The following is a 26,177-nucleotide window of genomic DNA, read 5'->3' as shown; positions in this document are numbered from 1 at the left end:
AGCCCAGTTTACTGTAGTGTTTCCCTCTCCAACGCCTCTGGCCCTGTTTAAACGCTGGAATGTTTGCGAACGCTCGTCATATCCGTCATGTGCTCTTTCAGGAAGTTATCAATTGAACACATTACGCACACATACCTACTTTATTTCCCCGCGGCATCTGTCTGGTTCACACACTCTCTGCCGAAGATTATATTCCCATAACTAATAATCAGAATGGAACTCCAGCCGTCAATGACAGAGTTCTGCACTTTGAAGCAAAGCTGAGTGTCTGTCAAGGTGAAGTTTGGCGAGATGCGGCTCTACTACGGTCTCCTGCTACTTTCTCTCTCCTTCTGGACGTCCCATTCAGTGTTTCAAATACCTTTGAAAATATTTGCTGGGAATTTCGACCCGTCCGTGCAGCTGGACCTCAGGCCTTTGCGACAGAATGAAGGCGCGGTGGAGAGCGGACTGTCCCTGGCCTCAGACCCAGCGGGCATCGTCAACTTTCTGGACATGATCAATAATTTAAAAGGAGACTCGGGTAGGGGATATTACATGGAGATGGTCATTGGGACTCCGGAACAAAGGGTATGTAGCCTACACATTTTGAAACCTCAATCTTTTTCATGTTTTCTTTTGTACATGAAGTGTCAAGATGTCAGTTTCCACTTAAAACCCTGCGGCATCTTTTTACATTGTAACTTTATTCTCTGTCAAAGCCTCTTCAAAAGTATGTCATTTAACTCGCACGAGCAAGATAACAAACAACCATTGTTAATTTGAAAGAATGATAGCACACGCACACACGTTTCACAACAAAAGATGCGCTACATTGCTGTTCAAAACTAGTGCAAACAGTGTTTTGACACTTTCTGGAGGCCAACACTTGCGGATAATGACCATAGTTGTGGTGAACTGCACCTGTGGTTACTCTGAGAGGATCTGACATCAATACATCCACATAAAGACAACTTGGGACAGGTAAATGACATTGCAAAAGAAAGTAGTTCTGAGAAAAGCAGCAGCATGATGTGATATTTTACTATCTAATGAAATTACATTCAGATATTTTTAGGCATTAAACCGTTTTCATGTGGTTGTGCCCTTCACAGTCTCGTTCAAAACTCGGCTGATCTCTGATTAGCTGCTACTGTGCTTCAAAAACATCAGATTAGATGGGCTACTGTAGGCCAGGCTGATCTCAGAGCAGTGTTTCAGCCTTTAAGAGCACATCAGTTCAAGAAGCATGTGATGTGAAAGTCTCTATGAGACGCCTTGGGCGCAGGAGGGAGACCAAAGAGCCCTTGATCTTTGTGCTGAGAATAAGTAAGAGCCAGCTCACATGGGTTCACATGACAGCGGGCCCCTCCATCAGAGCAGCTGACTCAGATTAGGGCCCGGAGGAGATGCGTGTGTGTCTGTACAGGCTTTGTGGCCAGTCGCAATCGGCGTTGTCCATTTCTCTTTCTGATCAAAAAGTGTTTGGTTAATATTAGATGTGTATATGGTGGAAGGTTTGAAGTGATACCACTGGACCGTCTGCCTCTCACAGCCTCGTTTTCTAACCTGACTATTTTAATCGTTCAATACATTTGATTCTTTGCTAAATCATGTTTTTAGAAATATGAAATCTGGCCAAATTTGGACAGTAATGTGATTCCTTTGTTTTGGGATGATTGATAATTAAAGCACACACACACAGACACACTGGACGATGAATCACGGTTTTCTCCAGAGCGGCTATATATACAAATTAACTAAATTAATAACTTTTTTTTTACAACAAAAACAACACTGAACTTACTTAAGCTGGACTGTGACACTATTTCCTTCTGGAAACAAACTTTGTTGCATTATTTTCCTGTTAACTCTGTAAAGCTGCTTTACAACAATCTGTATGGTAAAAAGCGCTTTATAAATAAATGTGACTTGACTTGACACACACACACACACACACACACACACACACACACACACACACACACACACACACACGTAGCCTAACTAAATCGACAATTGCATGGGTCTGTACTGGATATTAACTGAATTAATTGTTTCAGAACAGAACAGAAATTGTGAAATTACTGTGCTTTGGACTAACATGAACACACAGTACATGAGATATTGTTGTAGTCATTATAATCAGTAACTAGATTTCTACATTATATGACGGAAATGTGAATGGTCATTGTTTGTGCAAAAAATCACTACCACAATGCTTGGGAGTTTGTTGTTATGTGGTTGCTAAGGTGTTGCTAAAGAGTGTTTTATATATTTTATTTTAGTTCACCTCTGGTTCTTTTTATCGGCCAATATATCTGTTATCTGCTTTCAAATATAAAGAGTTATCAGGTATCGATATCCCTAAATCATTATTTAAAAAAAAAGTAGTAAAGTGTTATTAAATATCACAAATTATTAATGCAAAAAATATCATTACATTTTTAGAAGTTACACTAAATAACATTTGGCATATTTTATATTTGAGGTCAAAGTATTATTTTAAGATAATTATTTAAGTTTTTGTTACACCACATGACTTTGATTTGGCGTTTTTTAAAGTTTTGCTTAAATGTTTTTAAATAAATGAAAATTTAAGCCAAACTACTTAAAACCTTTTTAATTTTTTCATTATCAACCTTGCCATTTTTTTTGTCTTTTATGCCTTCAAAAAATATCAAAATGATTTCTGATTTAGGTTTGTGAAATCCCTAACCCTAAGAATGAGGACTTCAACCAGCAAGCACCACTAATTCAATTGTTTAAAAATTGATGTATTAATTTTTTTGTTTTCAGCTAGAAGCATTTTTTACATCCCTACTATAACTGTAATTGCATTCCTCTCTCTCTTCAGAAAATGAAGCTTGACTGTAAGTGATCATAAATCCTTCACACGGTGTGTCTCTCTGGAAATATTGTAATGAAATCTCCAGTGTCATTGAACATCATGTTTATTCTCTCATCTCATCACAAACGAATGAGTGAGGTGAACTGCGAGAGGCCAGGATCTTCCCGCATCCTCTGCGAATATGTAATTAAGGGTACTCATGTTAATTGAGGCGCTCTTTCTAAACGAGCCACTAATTGCGGAATCTGTCGTATGTGCGGAGGCGTCGGACTGGAGTGGCTCACATCTGCTAATTGGTACAAACAGGTAGCAGATGCGTTCCCAGTGACAGAGCGCCTGCCAATTAGCTAAGCCACCTCGATAGGGGCGATTAGAGCCCGCTCCACCAGTAGAGGAGCCATGGGAGCGCAGAGAGGAGGAGCGCAGGGAAGGGGCCCGATTCCTGGAGCCAGCGGGAGTGTGTGTGTGTGTGTGTGTGTGTGCCAGGGCCCTGTGGAGGACACACTTAATGTTTACCGAAAGAATTAAGCCAGTAGTCATGACGGGAACATTGCCATAGTGAGAAAGTTGTCCTTAAAGGCCCCCTGAAATCAACATTTTAAGGTTATGAATAAGCTGGTGTGTTCCAAACCAATGACAAAATTAGAATTTAGGAGATACAAGCGTTCAGAACTTAGTCTCTCACTTCCGCTAAAATTGATCATGGGATTTTATGATATCACGCGGACTTCAGCTTCTCATCACATCTTCTGTCCAATCAAATGCTCTAGAATTTAAAGCTCCGCCGCCTAAACACCAAATACCAAAGCGACCGTTGACATGTTCAATATGGGTTGGAGAAGTGTGTTCGGTTGCTCAAACGCTCCAGTTTTATTCCGTTTTGTACGTTAGTTAATGAAATGGCTAGAATTTATTCACAACTCTGCTATTGAATCCAGCGTATCATCAGCGCTCGGATTCGCTTCCATGGGGCTGTCAAGTACGACTTGCAGTCTGTGAGGTTAACTAAACGCTATTGGCTATTTGAAAAGGGGGAGGGGCCATTCAACATGTCCCGCCTTAGCTCCTGTTTCAGTGGAAATTACGTCAACGCATCAAACAAAGCTGCGCGATCCAAGGCACTTCAGTGGGACTTTAATGTATCCTCCAGACGTATTAGTTGTAAGGCAAGCACCACTGTTAATACTGAAAGACCCCTGAGTTTTTAAACTATTGTTATTGTATTTATCTCTCCACCGGAGAACGTGATCGAAACAACGGTTGCACCTTGTGCCTGAAAATTTGTCCTTAATAATCGTCTTGAGTTAAAGCTGGTGAGGAATGAGGAATTACACACAATAATGGGCAACTCTGATCAAGTTTCTGCTTGCTTAGAAAGGTTATTTAAACACAATAAGATGATTGTTCCTCTTGAATTTCTTTCACACCCTGCACAAAGAGAGACTATGCTCAGGAAAATAAAATAAAACGTATTCATTCTATTTCTGAAGTACTTTACTAAGCAAATACAAAGCAGACACATTATTGGCCAATGCTTGTTCTTATCAGTTTACTTACTAATGTGAAACTATGTGTACTTATGTGCATCTTGTGACAAAACAAGGAAAGCGGAGGGGAGTGGCTCTAATGTTGAATGACAAAATAACCATATGAAATTCATACACTACACGGTTAAGTACACAGTGCGTATACATACAGTGTATAGTGCGTCATTTAGGACACAACTGTTTGTTTTTTTCATATATGTGTATTATTTCCCATATTACAGTAGACAGTATGCAGTACATTAGTATTGTATTTCAAACATAGCCGGGGCCTTTCATTCTCACTTTTTCCTCCTCCTTAGAATAGATCTAAAAATCATTACTTAATAACAACTGAAGATTTTCCATAATGTTTAATTCAAACACGGCATTAAAATGCGTTCCTAGGTTTAAGAGTTTAAGTGTTTTTAAATGAAGCTGTTAGGATCAGAGCAGTGGAGCAGATCTGTGTGTATATTATGATGGCGTTAACGATGAGGAATGCCCATAATGGCCTCTTTGGCAACTGGGTGAGATGGCACAGCTCTGTTATCTCATTAGTTCCCCCTCGTTGAACCAGCGCTCCAACAACATTATTCCAACGGCTGTGACCGCCTCGCAAGCGCCTGGCAAACAGAAACATGTGTGGAGAGGCTAAATTGGAGGGCCCTGTGCCAGCAGGGTTTGATGGTTTTATGGTGGTTGACACTTAAGCACAAAGATATATATTTGATAGAAACTAAAAACGATACAATACAGACCTAGTTGTTTGTACAGCTTTCGGTACTCTGGAAATGAACTGTGGTACAAGGAAGGAAGGAAGGAAGGGAGGGCCCATCCATCCATCCATCCATCCGCCCATCCATCCATCCATCCGCCCATCCGCCCATCCATCTGCCCATCCATCTGCCCATCCATCCATCCGCTTATCCATCCGCCCATCCATCCATCCGCCCATCCATCCATCCGCCCATCCATCCATCCGCCCATCCATCCATCCATCCATCCATCCGCCCATCCATCCATCCGTCCATCCATCCGTCCATCCATCCATCCATCCATCCATCCATTCATCCATCCGCCCATCCATCCGTCCATCCATCCGCCCATCCATCCATCCATCCGTCCGTCCGTCCATCCATCCGTCCGTCCATCCATCCATCCGTCCATCCATCCGTCCATCCATCCATCCATCCGTCCATCCATCCGCCCATCCATCCATCCATCCGTCCATCCGTCCGTCCGTCCATCCGTCCGTCCGTCCGTCCGTCCATCCATCCATCCATCCGTCCGTCCATCCATCTGTCCGTCCGTCCAGACAGAATATAATCCTTTAGTTGACATCAGATTTGGGATTATCAATTGATTAAAAACTTCAAATAATTGTGTGATATAGTAATTAATCAGACTAATTACAATGAATACCAATATTAGCTGAGAAAGGCTCCCAAATAAAGATAATTCACGGACACTACATTATTGTGGCTGACTACTAAGACATGATCTACTGTAGAAAGTCAACACACCCCTGTAAAACCCCTGGATTTTGTGATATAGAAATAAATATTGTCTGAACTTTTGCACCTTAAATGTAAAAATTAAAACCTATGCATGCCACTGAAAACCAGTCACACATTTCAGAGAGAGAAATTTTTTTTTTTCCAATAACCTAACTGCATAAGTGTGCACACCCACAATTGGGTATAGCTGCGTTCATAATTAACTAATCATCAAGCTCATGTGAAAGTACACTCCTGTTTTTCACCTGAAGTGACTCTGTTGAACTCAAAATAAACCTCAGCTGTTTTTATAAGATTTGACATCTTCCTGGTTGCATGCTACTATAAGAGTCATGGGCCACAAAGAACATAAGAATAACTCGGATGAACGGGATCTCATTGTTGAAAGGTATCGCTCAGGTGAGGCATTAGGTATCCCATGGAACACAGTGAAGTCAATCAGCAACAAGTGGAGAAAGTATGGCAAAACAGGGATATTATCAAGAACAGGGTGTCCCTCTAAAACTGAAGACAAAGAGAAAACTTGTCAAGAGGCTGTCTACAGCAACAATAGAAGAGTTGCAGATCTTTACATGTGACAACTATCTTCGTATTTTCTCCAAGCCCAGCTAATCTTTGCAAAAAAATATATCCACTCTCCCAAAACCATGAGAAAAATTTGTAATTGTCTGATGAGACCAAGTTGGAACTTATTGGCTGAAATTGTAAAAGTTATGTTTGGTGCAAAAACAACACGGCACATCAGCAGCAGAAGAACACCATACCCACGGGGAAGCATGGTGGTACTCTTCAGCTGGAACTGGGGAATTTAGTGACGGTGGAGGGAATCAGTTGATTTTGGCACAGAACCTTCTGGTATCTTTCAGGGGTTTTTCAGCATGACATTGATCCCAAACACATCTAAATCAACAAAAGAAAGATGAATGTTTTGGAAGAGCCCAGACCTGAATCCCATAGAAAATCTGTGGGGGAACCTGAATAGTGCCGTGCACAGGAGATCACAGGCCCTCACAATTTGACTGATCTGGAACAAGTTTGCAAAGAAGAGTAGGAAAATAGTCAAGATGTGCCAAGCTGATAGACTCCTATCCAAACAGATTAAGTGCTGTAATAAACTCAAAGGGTGCTTTTACTAAGTATTAGTTCAGGGGTGTGCACACTTATGCAGTTAGTTATTTCAAGTGGTATTTTTTTTTCTTTCTCTGAAATGTCACTTGTTTTCAGTGTCACTTTAGGCTATAGGTTGTAATTTTTACATTAAAGTCCCAGTGAACTGGAAATTGCAACTGACTTTACTTCAGTGTTGTGACGTATTTCCAATATATAAATAGGCTAGTCCTTTTTATATCCACTGTAGTCATGCAAAAAGTGGCTTAACCTTTTTTTTTTTCTTTTTTTTTTTTTTACACTATGGGCCCTATTTTAACGATCTCAAACGCAAGTAACTGTGGGTGCGCCCAACGTAAATCTAAAATGGGTTGATCTGGAGTTTTTTCATTACTATAGGTGTGGTTTGGGCATAACGTGCAATAAACCAATCAGTGTCCTCTCACATTCCCTTTAAGAGCAGACGCGCTTGTTCCATGGCGGATTGCTATTATAACGGCGGATTTGCAGGCGCATGCAACTTACATGATGGTAACGGTGATTTCGCAGTCTTAAAGAATTTTGTTTCCTGGTTCTTGACGGACAGCCCACTTTGTCAGATGTCCTAATATACCGATGTGTCTTGACACTGTCAAACAGGTTTGATCCGTCATTACTACAATTAGCCTGAATAATTTGGGTAAATGTGAGCTAGATTTATGCCTATTTTTCCACACCTTCATGGACACCACAATGATCTCCCTCGTGTGGTAATATTTTTCCTTGTAACACCTGCTGCGTCTGTGTAGATGAGAGAAGAAATGTGAATGCGCGTTATTATTGACAAGCATGCGCCCTTAAAATAGCATCTGAATAAACCGCCACTGACTTTAGACTGGGTTTTTCCTGGTCTGTGGTGGAATTGTTTTCGGAAACTGCAAAATAGCACCAGGGAACGATCGCGCCGGAACACTCCTCCTCTTTTCACTGATGTTGCTTATTTTCTGTGGTAATCAACAGCATGTTGCAGATAAGAAGTTCCGGAGTATTCTTCTGAAATGTCATTATTACCAACTAATGCATAAAAATGAGTGTAACATCATTGTTTTCTGTCATTGCAGCTGAACATCCTGGTTGATACTGGAAGCAGCAACTTTGCTGTAGCTGCAGCAGCACATCCCTACATCACACACTACTATAACAGAGCACTGTAAGATCACATCCCTACATCACACACTACTATAACAGAGCACTGTAAGATCACATCCCTACATCACACACTACCATAACAGAGCACTGTAAGATCACATCCCTACATCACACACTACTATAACAGAACACTGTAAGATCACATCTCTACATCACACACTACTATAACAGAGCACTGTAAGATCACATCCCTACATCACACACTACTATAACAGAGCACTGTAAGATCACATCCCTACATCACACACTACTATAACAGAGCACTGTAAGACCACATCCCTACATCACACACTACTATAACAGAGCACTGTAAGATCACATCTCTTCATCACACACTACTATAACAGAGCACTGTAAGATCACATCTCTTCATCACACACTACTATAACAGAACACTGTAAGATCACATCCCTACATCACACACTACTATAACAGAGCACTGTAAGACCACATCCCTACATCACACACTACTATAACAGAGCACTGTAAGATCACATCCCTACATCACACACTACTATAACAGAGCACTGTAAGATCACATCCCTACATCACACACTACTATAACAGAGCACTGTAAGATCACATCTCTACATCACACACTACTATAACAGAGCACTGTAAGATCACATCCCTACATCACACACTACTATAACAGAGCACTGTAAGATCACATCCCTACATCACACACTACTATAACAGAGCACTGTAAGATCACATCCCTACATCACACACTACTATAACAGAGCACTGTAAGATCACATCCCTACATCACACACTACTATAACAGAGCACTGTAAGATCACATCCCTACATCACACACTACTATAACAGAGCACTGTAAGATCACATCTCTACATCACACACTACTATAACAGAGCACTGTAAGATCACATCTCTACATCACACACTACTATAACAGAACACTGTAAGATCACATCTCTACATCACACACTAATATAACAGAGCACTGTAAGATCACATCCCTACATCACACACTACTATAACAGAGCACTGTAAGATCACATCCCTACATCACACACTACTATAACAGAGCACTGTAAGATCACATCCCTACAGCACACACTACTATAACAGAGCACTGTAAGATCACATCTCTACATCACACACTACTATAACAGAGCACTGTAAGATCACATCTCTACATCACACACTACTATAACAGAGCACTGTAAGATCACATCCCTACATCACACACTACTATAACAGAGCACTGTAAGATCACATCTCTACATCACACACTACTATAACAGAGCACTGTAAGATCACATCCCTACATCACACACTACTATAACAGAGCACTGTAAGATCACATCCCTACATCACACACTACTATAACAGAGCACTGTAAGATCACATCCCTACATCACACACTACTATAACAGAGCACTGTAAGATCACATCCCTACATCACACACTACTATAACAGAGCACTGTAAGATCACATCCCTACATCACACACTACTATAACAGAGCACTGTAAGATCACATCCCTACATCACACACTACTATAACAGAGCACTGTAAGATCACATCCCTACATCACACACTACTATAACAGAGCACTGTAAGATCACATCCCTACATCACACACTACTATAACAGAGCACTGTAAGATCACATCCCTACATCACACACTACTATAACAGAACACTGTAAGATCACATCTCTACATCACACACTACTATAACAGAGCACTGTAAGATCACATCTCTACATCACACACTACTATAACAGAGCACTGTAAGATCACATCCCTACATCACACACTACTATAACAGAGCACTGTAAGATCACATCTCTTCATCACACACTACTATAACAGAACACTGTAAGATCACATCTCTACATCACACACTACTATAACAGAGCACTGTAAGATCACATCTCTTCATCACACACTACTATAACAGAACACTGTAAGATCACATCTCTACATCACACACTACTATAACAGAGCACTGTAAGATCACATCTCTTCATCACACACTACTATAACAGAGCACTGTAAGATCACATCCCTACATCACACACTACTATAACAGAGCACTGTAAGATCACATCCCTACATCACACACTACTATAACAGAGCACTGTAAGACCACATCCCTACATCACACACTACTATAACAGAGCACTGTAAGATCACATCTCTACATCACACACTACTATAACAGAACACTGTAAGATCACATCTCTACATCACACACTACTATAACAGAGCACTGTAAGATCACATCTCTTCATCACACACTACTATAACAGAGCACTGTAAGATTACATCTCTTCATCACACACTACTATAACAGAGCACTGTAAGATCACATCCCTACATCACACACTACTATAACAGAGCACTGTAAGATCACATCCCTACATCACACACTACTATAACAGAGCACTGTAAGACCACATCCCTACATCACACACTACTATAACAGAGCACTGTAAGATCACATCTCTACATCACACACTACTATAACAGAGCACTGTAAGATCACATCCCTACATCACACACTACTATAACAGAGCACTGTAAGATCACATCCCTACATCACACACTACTATAACAGAGCACTGTAAGATCACATCCCTACATCACACACTACTATAACAGAGCACTGTAAGATCACATCCCTACATCACACACTACTATAACAGAGCACTGTAAGATCACATCCCTACATCACACACTACTATAACAGAGCACTGTAAGATCACATCCCTACATCACACACTACTATAACAGAGCACTGTAAGATCACATCCCTACATCACACACTACTATAACAGAGCACTGTAAGATCACATCCCTACATCACACACTACTATAACAGAGCACTGTAAGATCACATCCCTACATCACACACTACTATAACAGAGCACTGTAAGATCACATCCCTACATCACACACTACTATAACAGAACACTGTAAGATCACATCTCTACATCACACACTACTATAACAGAGCACTGTAAGATCACATCTCTACATCACACACTACTATAACAGAGCACTGTAAGATCACATCCCTACATCACACACTACTATAACAGAGCACTGTAAGATCACATCTCTTCATCACACACTACTATAACAGAACACTGTAAGATCACATCTCTACATCACACACTACTATAACAGAGCACTGTAAGATCACATCTCTTCATCACACACTACTATAACAGAACACTGTAAGATCACATCTCTACATCACACACTACTATAACAGAGCACTGTAAGATCACATCTCTTCATCACACACTACTATAACAGAGCACTGTAAGATCACATCTCTTCATCACACACTACTATAACAGAGCACTGTAAGATCACATCCCTACAGCACACACTACTATAACAGAGCACTGTAAGATCACATCTCTACATCACACACTACTATAACAGAGCACTGTAAGATCACATCTCTTCATCACACACTACTATAACAGAACACTGTAAGATCACATCTCTACATCACACACTAATATAACAGAGCACTGTAAGATCACATCCCTACATCACACACTACTATAACAGAGCACTGTAAGATCACATCCCTACATCACACACTACTATAACAGAGCACTGTAAGATCACATCCCTACAGCACACACTACTATAACAGAGCACTGTAAGATCACATCTCTACATCACACACTACTATAACAGAGCACTGTAAGATCACATCTCTACATCACACACTACTATAACAGAGCACTGTAAGATCACATCTCTACATCACACACTAATATAACAGAGCACTGTAAGATCACATCCCTACAGCACACACTACTATAACAGAGCACTGTAAGATCACATCTCTTCATCACACACTACTATAACAGAGCACTGTAAGATCACATCCCTACATCACACACTACTATAACAGAGCACTGTAAGATCACATCTCTACATCACACACTACTATAACAGAGCACTGTAAGATCACATCCCTACATCACACACTACTATAACAGAGCACTGTAAGATCACATCTCTTCATCACACACTACTATAACAGAGCACTGTAAGATCACATCTCTACATCACACACTACTATAACAGAGCACTGTAAGATCACATCCCTACATCACACACTACTATAACAGAGCACTGTAAGATCACATCTCTACATCACACACTACTATAACAGAACACTGTGAGATCACATCCCTACATCACACACTACTATAACAGAGCACTGTAAGATCAATTCCCTACATCACACACTACTATAACAGAGCACTGTAAGATCACATCTCTTCATCACACACTACTATAACAGAGCACTGTAAGATCACATCTCTACATCACACACTACTATAACAGAACACTGTAAGATCACATCTCTACATCACACACTACTATAACAGAGCACTGTAAGATCACATCCCTACATCACACACTACTATAACAGAGCACTGTAAGATCACATCTCTACATCACACACTACTATAACAGAGCACTGTAAGATCACATCCCTACATCACACACTACTATAACAGAACACTGTAAGATCAATTCCCTACATCACACACTACTATAACAGAGCACTGTAAGATCACATCTCTTCATCACACACTACTATAACAGAACACTGTAAGATCACATCTCTTCATCACACACTACTATAACAGAGCACTGTAAGATCAATTCCCTACATCACACACTACTATAACAGAGCACTGTGAGATCACATCTCTTCATCACACACTACTATAACAGAGCACTGTAAGATCACATCCCTACATCACACACTACTATAACAGAGCACTGTAAGATCACATCTCTTCATCACACACTACTATAACAGAGCACTGTAAGATCACATCTCTACATCACACACTACTATAACAGAGCACTGTAAGATCACATCTCTACATCACACATTACTATAACAGAGCACTGTAAGATCACATCTCTACATCACACACTACTATAACAGAGCACTGTGAGATCACATCCCTACATCACACACTACTATAACAGAGCACTGTAAGATCACATCTCTACATCACACACTACTATAACAGAGCACTGTAAGATCACATCTCTACATCACACACTACTATAACAGAGCACTGTAAGATCACATCCCTACATCACACATTACTATAACAGAACACTGTAAGATCACATCTCTTCATCACACACTACTATAACAGAGCACTGTAAGATCACATCTCTTCATCACACATTACTATAACAGAACACTGTAAGATCACATCTCTTCATCACACACTACTATAACAGAGCACTGTAAGATCACATCCCTACATCACACATTACTATAACAGAACACTGTAAGATCACATCTCTTCATCACACACTACTATAACAGAGCACTGTAAGATCACATCTCTTCATCACACATTACTATAACAGAACACTGTAAGATCACATCTCTACATCACACACTACTATAACAGAGCACTGTAAGATCACATCCCTACATCACACATTACTATAACAGAACACTGTAAGATCACATCTCTTCATCACACACTACTATAACAGAGCACTGTAAGATCACATCTCTTCATCACACATTACTATAACAGAGCACTGTAAGATCACATCTCTACATCACACACTACTATAACAGAACACTGTAAGATCACATCTCTTCATCACACATTACTATAACAGAGCACTGTAAGATCACATCTCTTCATCACACACTACTATAACAGAGCACTGTAAGATCACATCCCTACATCACACACTACTATAACAGAGCACTGTAAGATCACATCTCTACATCACACATTACTATAACAGAGCACTGTAAGATCACATCTCTTCATCACACACTACTATAACAGAGCACTGTAAGATCACATCTCTTCATCACACACTACTATAACAGAGCACTGTAAGATCACATCTCTTCATCACACACTACTATAACAGAGCACTGTAAGATCACATCTCTTCATCACACACTACTATAACAGAACACTGTAAGATCACATCTCTTCATCACACACTACTATAACAGAGCACTGTAAGATCACATCTCTTCATCACACACTACTATAACAGAGCACTGTAAGATCACATCCCTACATCACACACTACTATAACAGAGCACTGTAAGATCACATCTCTTCATCACACACTACTATAACAGAGCACTGTAAGATCACATCTCTTCATCACACACTACTATAACAGAGCACTGTAAGATCACATCTCTTCATCACACACTACTATAACAGAGCACTGTAAGATCACATCTCTTCATCACACACTACTATAACAGAGCACTGTAAGATCACATCCCTACATCACACACTACTATAACAGAGCACTGTAAGATCACATCTCTACATCACACACTACTATAACAGAACACTCTAAGATCACATCTCTTCATCACACACTACTATAACAGAGCACTGTAAGATCACATCTCTACATCACACACTACTATAACAGAGCACTGTAAGATCACATCTCTTCATCACACACTACTATAACAGAGCACTGTAAGATCACATCCCTACATCACACACTACTATAACAGAACACTGTAAGATCACATCTCTACATCACACACTACTATAACAGAGCACTGTAAGATCACATCTCTACATCACACACTACTATAACAGAGCACTGTAAGATCACATCTCTACATCACACACTACTATAACAGAACACTGTAAGATCACATCTCTACATCACACACTACTATAACAGAGCACTGTAAGATCACATCTCTACATCACACACTACTATAACAGAGCACTGTAAGATCACATCTCTACATCACACACTACTATAACAGAGCACTGTAAGATCACATCTCTACATCACACACTACTATAACAGAACACTGTAAGATCACATCTCTACATCACACACTACTATAACAGAGCACTGTAAGATCACATCTCTACATCACACACTACTATAACAGAACACTGTAAGATCACATCTCTACATCACACACTACTATAACAGAACACTGTAAGATCACTGTAAGAACAAAACACCTCACAACTACATCACACTGTTTTATAACCAATCATGCAGACAAAACATACATTCATTAATTCCAGTCTTGTAATATTTGTTAGTGAATTATGTCTGTATTGTATTAGTGATAAACCAATGTTATGATGGTTTGCTCAGTTCCAGTACGTATCAGAGCACTGGGAGAGCAGTTGCAGTGAAATACACTCAGGGAGAATGGGAGGGGGAACTGGGAACTGACCGCATCACCATTCCTCAAGGGCCCAGTGGTGCCATCACCATCAACATCGCTGCGATCCTCACCTCAGAAGGCTTCTTTCTGCCGGGAATCAACTGGCAGGGAATTCTTGGACTTGCTTATCCTCTACTGGTTCGGGTAAGTCACATGATGGTGTTACATTTATGAAAGGTGTTTTATTTATAAAAGGTGTGTTCTGTTAGCATTGTGTGCCAACTGCTCTGCAATAAGTTGTTACGTGATAAGTTAAATGTCACAAAGGTGTGGCTCAGATCCTCAAACATCAATGGTGTCTTGAGTTTGATAATGGTTTATGTACTCTACTAGTGAACACAATAATAAGGTAGTTGTATATTTTCTATTATTAAGTGACAGAGTCGGGAAATAATTAATAATTGTAAATTGTTTTTGTTTTTTAAATAGAATATTTTTGTTAGTTTCAAAGCAGTGCAACATGTATTTTGAAATAACGGTCCCACTTTATATAAACAACTTATTATTGTCATAAAATGTAGTTAATAATTCCTGTTACACGTGTACCTACTGAAGTGAAAAAAGTGTAGTTACCAATGTCCTGTTACACATTTGTACTTGCGCATACCATTCTGTGGGTTGTTACATATGTATGTACACAAATATTACAGCTGTAGATATTATGTGCCCATGTGTACTTGCACTGTAGTTACATACTGTGTACATATGTAGTTATCATGTAAGTTCACATGTATTAGGGCCACTTAATATAAAGTGGGACCATTTGGATTGAGACAATTATTATTATATAATCTGAAAGTACTAAGAGCTCCTTAAATAGGATGCATTTTGTCTTTTTCTCCTCTCAGCCCGACCCGTCAGTGGAACCCTTCTTCAACTCTGTTGTGCGGCAGACTGGGATCCCAGATGTGTTTTCTCTCCAGATGTGCGGAGCAGGAGTCTCAGCCAGCACTACAGCTGACCCAGCGGGCGGCAGCCTGGTGTGTACCAAACCTGAAGCAGTTTTACACTGAACTGCAAAAATATACAATCCAAATGAGTACAAAACTAATCCCACTAGGAGTGAACTGCTACTGTGTGTACACCAATTTGTTTATGTTAACATGAAAACGATTCAATTTTCATATGAAATATTATTCAATATCTCTATTAATATTTATTACTTTAGTCACAAAACATTCTTTAAATAACTTCATCTATAAAATAAATGTTACTGTCTTTGGTAATATCACAAAAATAAGTATGGCAAGAGCTGTTTTAGCTTTAGTTTTAGCCAACACTATATAATTTAATAATTTTTTTATTTTTAATTAGTACTTTTGGTAATGTTTGTAAATTAGGGAAACAAAATATGTTAAATAACTTATTAATGTTAATATGGTGGAAAACATTTTGAGGTAAGCTTCAATGTTTTTAAAATGGTTAAAATCCCCCTGTAGTCAATAAGTGTATCCCTTAAAACTCATCTTTGATCACTAAAATTACACATTTAAACTAGTTTAACTTGAAAACAATTGCTCCATGCCTTATAATAGCTTGAATGTAACTCTACACCTTTGCCTCACTTAGTAATTAAACGCGGTGCTATGAATATGCAAATTAGCCCCGCCTCCACTCACTCACTCCGCTCAGAGATCCACTGGTTGACGATCACACGTTGATCTGATTGGTTACAAGGTAGTTTGTGACGTCAGAAACACCAGCGATTTCAAACCGTGTTTTTGAGACTGTCTTTGGTTCACTGCAGCTTTAAGCAGAAAATACTCAGCAATGCTGTCGACTTATGAATTTACACATGGTTTGTCTTAAAGCATATTAAAAACACCACATAGACATATAAACAACATTAAAAGCTGGATTTGCACCACAGGGGGACTTTAAATGATAGAAAATGTTGGGTACTGCAAGACGAGACCTAGGTTTATTAGAAATTATAGACGGCACCACAATATTAGACTGGAAAGTATATTCAAACAAGGAGCAGCAGTATGGACAATTTGAACAAATCTGAAGAGTGGACCAGAGCTTGAGCTATTGTCTACAAAATCAGAGGCCCTGATCACAAGTGGCCCCTGGTAAAACATTTGAGAACATTGTTATTAACAGGTATTATTGATTTTAATCATACAAGTTCCATAAGTAGCATTCAGTATTCCTGCTCTCATATATCAGACCCGTTTAGACTCTCTCAAGGACAGATGAGATTGGGTTTCTCAGCGCTACTCAAGAAACATAATAAGCTCAGTGCGTCTCTGTGTCTCACACCTCCGCTGCCTGCTATAGGATGGCGTGTCTCGTTAGTGAGAAGCTAATTAAGCTAAAGAGAGCCCCCTGCTGCCGGCACATTCTGTTAGCAATACGGGAGCGCTGGAAGAAGAGCCGGCCACGTGTCCCGCAGAGAGGAGCAGATGGCAAGAGCGGTGGGGAGGGGGTGTCCTGTGTCCACCGCTGAACAATGTCCAAAGCCTTTTGGAAATGTTTGACTTGCCTCTTAATTAGATGCTATTTGCAGAAGTCAAATGCCAGATCTAGTCAGTTTAATTTTTTTATTATCCTCATTTGAATGTATTTTGATAATCTTTTGCTTTATCTAATATTCTTAAATATAAGGAAATAGATACTGTAGATCCACAATTATATTATTGTTACTTAAAAAAGAGAACCTGGGGATTCATATGATGCCTTTTCTGTCAAAATAGTTTTTCCCTTTGTAATATTTATTTATTTATAAGTAAATAAAATAATTTTGTATTTATTTTAATTTATAATTTTTTTAATTATTTATACAGAGACTTTTGATTACTTTTGCTGTCAAGTAGAAAAGCAGAATTAAACTTAACGAATGGATAAATTAACAATAAATACTACTAATAAAACTAAACACCCTATTTTTTATAGTGGAGTTGAAAACGTAGTAATGAACTAATATTTAACTAATTAAATATTTCAATAAAAGAAAAAGGGACTTTACCTGAGTGTGAAAAAGATTTAAGTCAAGACACTGTTGGCTGTTGACAGTATTTTCTGGTTTATGGGGGTGATTAAAAGAGATATCGAAATATCCCCTCTGTAAAAACCTTTGGATAAAGCCAGATTCAAAGTTCAGATTTCTGTTCTCGAAATGTATGCATATTTATTTAGACAATGCCATATTTGCATATTTAAACATAACATTTCAGAAAACCTGCAACACAAAACAATTGTCTTGATGTGTCTAATCAACTGGAGAAAGTATGTTGATATCTATTATTTAAATAAACCCGTATTCACCTGTAGTTTCTTTGTTAAAGAGTATCCATTGTCAATGTCAATATTAATAGCCAATCATTTTATTTCTCAAAACTCATCTTTGATCAACAAAATTACATATTTAAACGTTTCTTCATGCCTTAAAATAGCTTGAATGTAACTCTACACTCTTGCCTCATTAATATAAAGTGTTCTATGAATATGCAAATGAGCCCCGCCTCCACTCACTCACACAGCTCAGGCTACGTTTACACGTGGACGGCTATTTTCATAAACGGACATTTCACCCCTCTCCGTTTTCAAAAATAACATTGTGCACACTTCAAAAATTGATCGAACACGAACCCATGTATACAGTATGCTGTCAAAGCCTGTAGGTGGCAGTGTAACGAGAAGCTCAAGTCCACGTTAGCCAATCAGAATCCCGAAAATAGTCACATACTGTGACGTCGGCTGCCTAAAACTCAGTTTTTCTCAGTTTACATGCAAACGTGCAAACAAAGTTTTCCAAAATCTCCACTCTGGCCGGAGTTTTTAGAAATAATCAGAGGCGAATTCTCCGTTTGCGTGTAAATGAAGGTAAATGTCCCCGTTTTTCAAAATAACCATGTACGTGTAAACTGGGCCTCAGAGATCCACTCGTTGACGATCACAAGTTGATCTGATTGGTTACAAGGTAGTGTGTGACGTCAGAAACACCAGCGATTTCAAACCGTGTGTTTGAGACTGTCTTTGGTTCACTGCAGTTTTACTCAGCAATGCTGTCGACATATAAATGTGCACATGGTTTGTCTTAAAGCATATTAAAAACACCACATGGACATATAAACAACATTAAAAGCTGGATTTTCACCACAGGGGGACTTTAATACCTTGGGAGATTTTTACTATAAACAAAGGAAAGATGATCTGCCTCAGATGACATGCTTCTGTGTGTTTGTGTTGCGTCTCAGATCATGGGAGGAGTTGAGCCAACCTTGTTCCGGGGGTCAGTTTGGTACACGCCAATCCTGGAAGAGTGGTACTACCAAGTGGAAGTCTTGAAGCTTGAAGTTGGAGACCAAAATTTAAACCTAGATTGCAAAGAGGTACATGACACAGTCTATAGCCCAAAAACATAAAGTAAATTCAACCAGAAAATTGAGTCCATCCTTTTAGAAAAACACATTGATAATTACTGGAGCTGAAATTGTACCTTTAATGGCTGCCAGTGGAGTAACTACAGCATTCGATAAGATATACGGCAGCGATGAGAATGTAGTGATCTTGTTTTTGATTGATCTTTCTCTCCCTTTGGTCATTTTGTTCAGTACAACTCGGATAAAGCCATTGTGGATAGCGGGACGACTCTACTGCGACTTCCTGGAAATGTGTTTAGTGCTGTGGTGGAGGCTATTATGCAAACATCATTGGTATGACCTTCCGTTTTTGCCAAATTATTTACCTCAGAAACACACATTTAGTGCGTATTTAAGGGGGTCAGTCTACTCTAAAACGACTCCTCAGTTACAATTGATTGGATGTAACCCTGCTTTCTCCTGCTCTCCTAGATTGAGGATTTCTCTGCTGGATTTTTTGACGGCACCAAGCTTGCGTGTTGGATGAGAGGAGAATCTCCATGGAGGCTTTTCCCCAAACTCTCAATCTACCTCAGAGCAACGAACACCAGCCAGTCCTTTCGCATCACCATCCACCCACAGGTCAGGGCTATCCTTAGAGAAACTGAAATAAAAATAATTGAATCTTTGTCATATTTAAAACAAAGACTAATGAAAATGACAAAAGCACATAACAGAATTCTAATGGAAACTGAAGTGTAAAAATAAAAGCTATTTTAAAATATTAATAAACTCTTCTAGTATATTACTAACATTGGTTCGAAGCAGTCAATTTTCAGGATTTTCTCTTACCAATCTCTTACCAAACATTTGTCTTTACTGGCGGACAGTTTGTGTCTTAGGAAGAGTGTCTTCAAATTCAGCGTTGGTTGAATCAATATGTTTCCCTGAAAACAATTGCACACCTTAGAACATTTGTCAACCAATCAGATTCAAGCATTTAACGGCCCTGTAGTATAATAAAGCAATAAGCTCCGCGTCGTGCCTAACAATGCCCCTTAGCTGTTCTAAATCCACTGTAAAACACGGCTTCGCGGGGCTTATTGCTTTTATAAAACGGTTACTCCATAAAAATATTAATTTTAATATTTATTTTATTCATAAAATAAACACCAGCAACAAAAAGTATAACGTTTATAACACTTTATTCCTCCGCCAAGCAATGTAGTTCCAAGGAGGTTGCCAAGCAACACATGCAGCAACAAAGAATCACAAACAGCAGTTGCGCAGTAACACTAATGTAATGCACTCACAGGTGTGTGTTTGTTGAGTCATTTACAACGGCTTCGAACCCGGCTCAACCAATCAGAATCAAGCACTGGAACTATCCGTTTTATAATTTGTGGTTTTTGATGTGGTGATGTTGCATATTTTCTTAAATTGAACAGAAACTGAGATTCTCGCAGATCTTCTTTTGACATCAGTTTTTCTCTCTGCAGCTGTACATCCAGCCAGTCACAGATATTGACGGGACATTGGACTGTTTCCGGTTCGGAGTCTCCCCTTCAGCCAATGGCTTAGTCATCGGAGCCACTGTGATGGAGGGCTTCTACGTCATCTTTGACCGTGAACAAAAGAGGGTGGGCTTTGCTGTTAGCACATGTGCAGGTAGGTGGGACACAAGTAGACAGAGGTGTGGGAGCCTCAAAGACGTGTGCCCAGGGGTGTCACAGCTGCATTTAGGCTACGAGACGATTTCATTTAAAGGTGCAGTGTGTAGATTTTAGCGGCATGTAGCGGTTCGGTTGCGAATTGCAACCAACGGCTCAGCCCACCGCTCCCTTTCGAAGAAGCTACGGTATCCAAAACAGGACAAACATGTCTTCGTCTGAGACATTGTGTCTGTCTTATTCGCAGACTTTAGCTAGTTAGCACAGTAGCGAAGCTTTGCCAACAAATGAGTTACACTTTATTTATGCAAATTCTGAAAGTTTTCAAAGTGATTACTGTATTTTCCGGACTATAAGTCGCATCAGTCAAAAAATGCGTCATGAAGAGAAAAAAAACATAAGTCGCATTTATTTTAGGGCCGGGACTCGATTAAAAAAAATTATCTAATTAATTAGAGGCTTTGTAATTAATTAATCGCATTTTAATTGCATATAAATATTTGACCTGAGAAACAGTGAGAAGTAATTTTTTCACATGGATTTTTAGTATACCATTGAATAATGACTGAATACATAAGCTTAAGCAACAAAATATTGTTTATTTTTGTTCAACCAAGTCCAGCAGACCAGTGCTATTTTTGCCATTAAGTGTAGCAATAGCCGTTCCGAATTCCTTGTTGCATAGCGTTTTTTATAACAAAATGTCCCATCCACGGGGCCAACCAAAGCGGTCTCGTCAGCTTCTTTGTTCATGTTCACTGTGGTTTGTTGTTGTCTGAAGTTATCGTTTATATACTGTCTATGGAAGTTATGAACGCTAGTTGGTGCTCCAGTATAATCGGTCCGCCTAAACTCATCCAGTGAGAAACGTTCCGCGGTGCAACAATAAGTGCGATTAAAATGCGTTAAAAATGTTTAACGCGTTATTTTTTGTGTAATTAATTAATCTTAATTAACGTGTTAAAGTCCTGGCTCTAATTTATTTCGAAATTTATTTCACAAAATCCAAGAAAAGACATTTAATCTGGAAAGGCAAGTTATTCAACTACACAATAGCACACAGAACAACAGGCTGAATAGGTGTCCGGTATGTTAACGTAACACATTAACAGTTATTCAGCTGCACAATAGCATAAAGAACATATACCTGAGAGGCTGAATAGGCTAAATTAACATTAGCCAGCAAGTCCAAGTTACCGGTAAGCAAGTTCCCCAAGCTCCCGCAATCTCATTCCACAACACTGAATCCATTGAATTCTTCCTTGTGTCGCTTCTGAACAAGTCCGCCAACTAGAGCGCCCTCTCCCGGCTGTAGACGGTAATGTTTTCTCTTGGTTCATCTCAGTCAGTATGAATTAATTTTGATATATAAGTCGCACCTGACTATAAGTCGCAGGACCAGCCAAACTATGAAAAAAAGTGCGACTTATAGTCTGGATAATACGGTACGGCTTCAATCTTTGAAGCTGCAGTGAAACTGCAATTTGGACCTTTAACTTGTTGGAGTCTATATATGGAGAAAAATCCTGGAATGTTTTCCTCAAAAAAAAAAAAAAACTATCTTTTCAATTCACATTTATTTGTATAGCTCTTTTCACAATACACATAGTTTCAAAGCAGCTTTACAGAAAATGCATGAATCTACAGTACATTACAATTTAGAGAGATCTGTTATCATAAGTGACTGTCTATCACCGAAGTTATGTATTTCAGAACATGTACATATACAAATCACAGTTAGCTAAACATTTATTAATTTAAACAATGTACTTCAGGAGCAGGGTTGGGAACCACTGTCTTGAGGAGCATGTAGAAACCAAAGTCTACTTGGGATGAACTGTTGAAATGGCCTCAGGAATGTTTGTTTGAGTGGACTAGTGTGGACATCTTGGTTACGGTTCTTCTCTGTATGTATACCTCTCCTGTCCTCCAAACAGAAAACGGCGGTGTGCCTTTTGCAGAGATTGCCGGGCCGTTCCTAGCCGAGGGCGTAGCGTCCGACTGCACCAGCGGCGTGTCTCTCAGGGAGCCTATGATGTGGGTGATCGCATACGCTCTGATGGGCATATGTGCGGTGGTGCTGATCGTACTCCTCATCCTGCTCATCCTGCCCTGCCGATGCCACCGGGACGGAGAGATCACGGACGAGTCCTCGCTGGTGCGCCACCGCATCAAGTGACGTCAGGCGTCGACGGAGGACGAGGAGACTCAGCAGAACAGGGCTGAAGGGAACTCGGGGCAGGTAACGGGTCAACACACTGCACTGAGCTCTGGGTGAGCGTTTCCCCAAAGATCACTCTCCTGTTTGTCAAGATGCCAGGATGTAAACATTTCTGGACACTTTTTACGGTAGATTGAACTTTTCAAGCAGGACACAACTACTGAACGATGAAGGAGTCTTGATTATACATGTGACTTTTAAAGTAATCAGAAATCATAAATAAAAGTGCCAAAATATGAGTATCGCACATTACAGTGGAGCATCGACATTACTCTGTACTTCACTTCAAAGTACGCTGCTCTTTCTATTCTTAGTCTTCGATATAATTGTGTGTCTATAAAGCTACTGGAAATCAGCAGTGGTTTAAATGAGGTTCATGGTCCAATGAAGTAAAGTTTATGTACTGTTCACATCTAGAGGCTTTGGTTTCCTTTAAGATGCAGTGCTTTGAAAGGAATATTTCAACCAAAAATTAAACTTGTCATAATGTACTCACCTTTATGTTGTTTGAAACCTGTATGATGAAGATGTTTGGCTCTGCTCTTATTGCGTACAATGAAAGTAAAAGGGGAAGGTCAAATAATTGCCATTGAAGGCTTCAGAAGACGTGTTATATAGCACACAAGCAGTATGGACGACGATTATAACCCTTTTTGTAAGGTAGTTTTCAGCCAAGGACTGCATTCAGGAACTGAAGAAACCAAAAAACGCACAATTAAATAATAAACCTGGTTTCACACACATTCCACTGGGCAAAGACTGCAGGAGAGTCTGTTTGTACAGACTTACGCCACTCCGAATGTCTTTATGCCACTTATATAGTAAACTGACTGAGTTTGATTTTCTCCTTCCTGTTTGGTATCAGTTTAAAAGCATCTGTGTGATTGATATAATGATGTCATTCTCGTACCTATATACCGTAAGCTTGTTTCCGCCAAAGAACAAAAAAAGGTTATTGCGACTTTTTAATCTCACATTTCTGACTTTTTTTCAGAATTGCATGTTTATATCTCACAATTCTGACTTTACAACACGCAATTGCGAGATATAAAGTCAGAATTGCGAGATATAAAGTCAGAATTGCGAGATAGTCAGAATTGCGAGATATATAGTCAGAATTGCGAGATATATAGTCAGAATTGCGGGATATAAAGTCAGAATTGCGAGATATATAGTCAGAATTGCGAGATATAAAGTCAGAATTGCGAGATATAGTCAGAATTGCGAGATATAGTCAGAATTGCGAGATATAGTCAGAATTGCAAGATATAGTCAGAATTGCGAGATATAGTCAGAATTGCGGGATATAAAGTCAGAATTGCGAGATATATAGTCAGAATTGCGAGATAGTCAGAATTGGGGGATATAAAGTCAGAATTGCGAGATATATAGTCAGAATTGCGAGATATAGTCAGAATTGCGAGATATATAGTCAGAATTGCGAGATATAGTCAGAATTGCGAGATATATAGTCAGAATTGCGAGATATATAGTCAGAATTGCGAGATATATAGTCAGAATTGCGAGATATATAGTCAGAATTGCGAGATATAAAGTCAGAATTGCGAGATATAGTCAGAATTGTGATATAAACTCGTAATTCTGAGGAAAAAAGTCAGTCTTTTGTTCCTTAGAATTGGACTTTATAACTCGCAATTGCGACTTTATAGCTCAAAGATGTCAGAATTGCGAGATATAAACAGTTCTGACTTTATATCACGCAATTGCGACTTTATATCACGCAATTCTGAGAAATAAAGTCAGAATTACGAGATGTAAACTCGCAGTTGTGAGATAAAAAGTCGCAATTATCTTTTAAAATGTTTTATTCTGTGGCGGAAACAAGCTTCCATATGTACCAGCACGGGCATATCATACTAAAGATTTAAAACAGGGAAACTCTTCTCTGCTTTGAGGGTTGTGCCTTTCTTGTGTAAAATCTACCCGTTTGCTCCAGTTAAGTGGTGACCCCTGGGGTCATGGGATTGTGTTCAGATCAAGTTTGATTTAGTTATTAATTCCCTCAGATTTCTTTAATTTATGATCTGGGTATTTAAGAAAGACAGGAGAGAATCTTTAGTAAAAATGTGCTGTTTTTATTGCCTGGTATGCTTCTTGGACTTGTTTTTATGCTTTTTTGTAATTGATTTTTGGATTGATCTTTGTTTCCTAATTCTTTAATGTACATGTGTAGTCCTACCTGCTAAATAAACTGTTAGACTGGAATCTTGTGAAATGATTATTTCTTGTAGATTACAGGGCTTTTCGCACTTAAAATAATTAAGCCAATTATTACCTGATTTGGCAAGTAAGTATGTACGTGACAAAATTAATTACTGTAAAGTAATGGCGGGTTTGTGATGGTGAGATCATGCAGGTGAAGCTGGTGTGAGACTATGACTCTATAATTTAGGTATGTGAATCAAATATCTAAAATAATGGTCAATATTTAGTGAGAATCTCAGTTTAATTCAAGTTTATTTAGAGTCGGATAAAAGGATTTAATGGATATTGAATGGTAGCGTTTCCTGTGCTTCTGTTAAAACAACAATAACAAAATCAGATTCAATTGTTGG

The 26,177-nt window shown here is 39.2% G+C and overlaps 1 protein-coding gene across 2 annotated transcripts; it reads left to right on the top strand.

Moving 5' to 3' along the window:
• Nucleotides 1-25,827, top strand: bace2 (beta-secretase 2). Of its 2 annotated transcripts, XR_013797164.1 has the most exons (11): nucleotides 1-570; nucleotides 8,081-8,169; nucleotides 15,331-15,547; nucleotides 16,252-16,383; nucleotides 19,606-19,740; nucleotides 19,963-20,064; nucleotides 20,203-20,352; nucleotides 21,210-21,378; nucleotides 23,318-24,775; nucleotides 24,874-25,093; nucleotides 25,177-25,827. XR_013797164.1 is itself a non-coding variant. In XM_079609580.1 (9 exons), exons 1-9 carry the CDS (start codon nucleotides 292-294, stop codon nucleotides 23,557-23,559), a joined length of 1,515 nt encoding a protein of 504 aa, XP_079465706.1. In that variant the 5' UTR covers nucleotides 1-291; the 3' UTR covers nucleotides 23,560-25,827. The 2 variants fall into 2 exon arrangements, 1 of the variants encoding a protein (XP_079465706.1); XM_079609580.1 differs by having other exon boundaries at nucleotides 23,318-25,827.
• Nucleotides 25,828-26,177: the final 350 nt, after the last annotated feature.

Source organism: Phoxinus phoxinus (assembly GCF_949152265.1).
Source record: "Phoxinus phoxinus genome assembly, chromosome: 4".
Lineage (NCBI taxonomy): Eukaryota > Metazoa > Chordata > Actinopteri > Cypriniformes > Leuciscidae > Phoxinus > Phoxinus phoxinus.
Note: the sequence above shows the minus strand (reverse complement) of the source record. Positions and strands in the feature narration are given on the sequence as shown.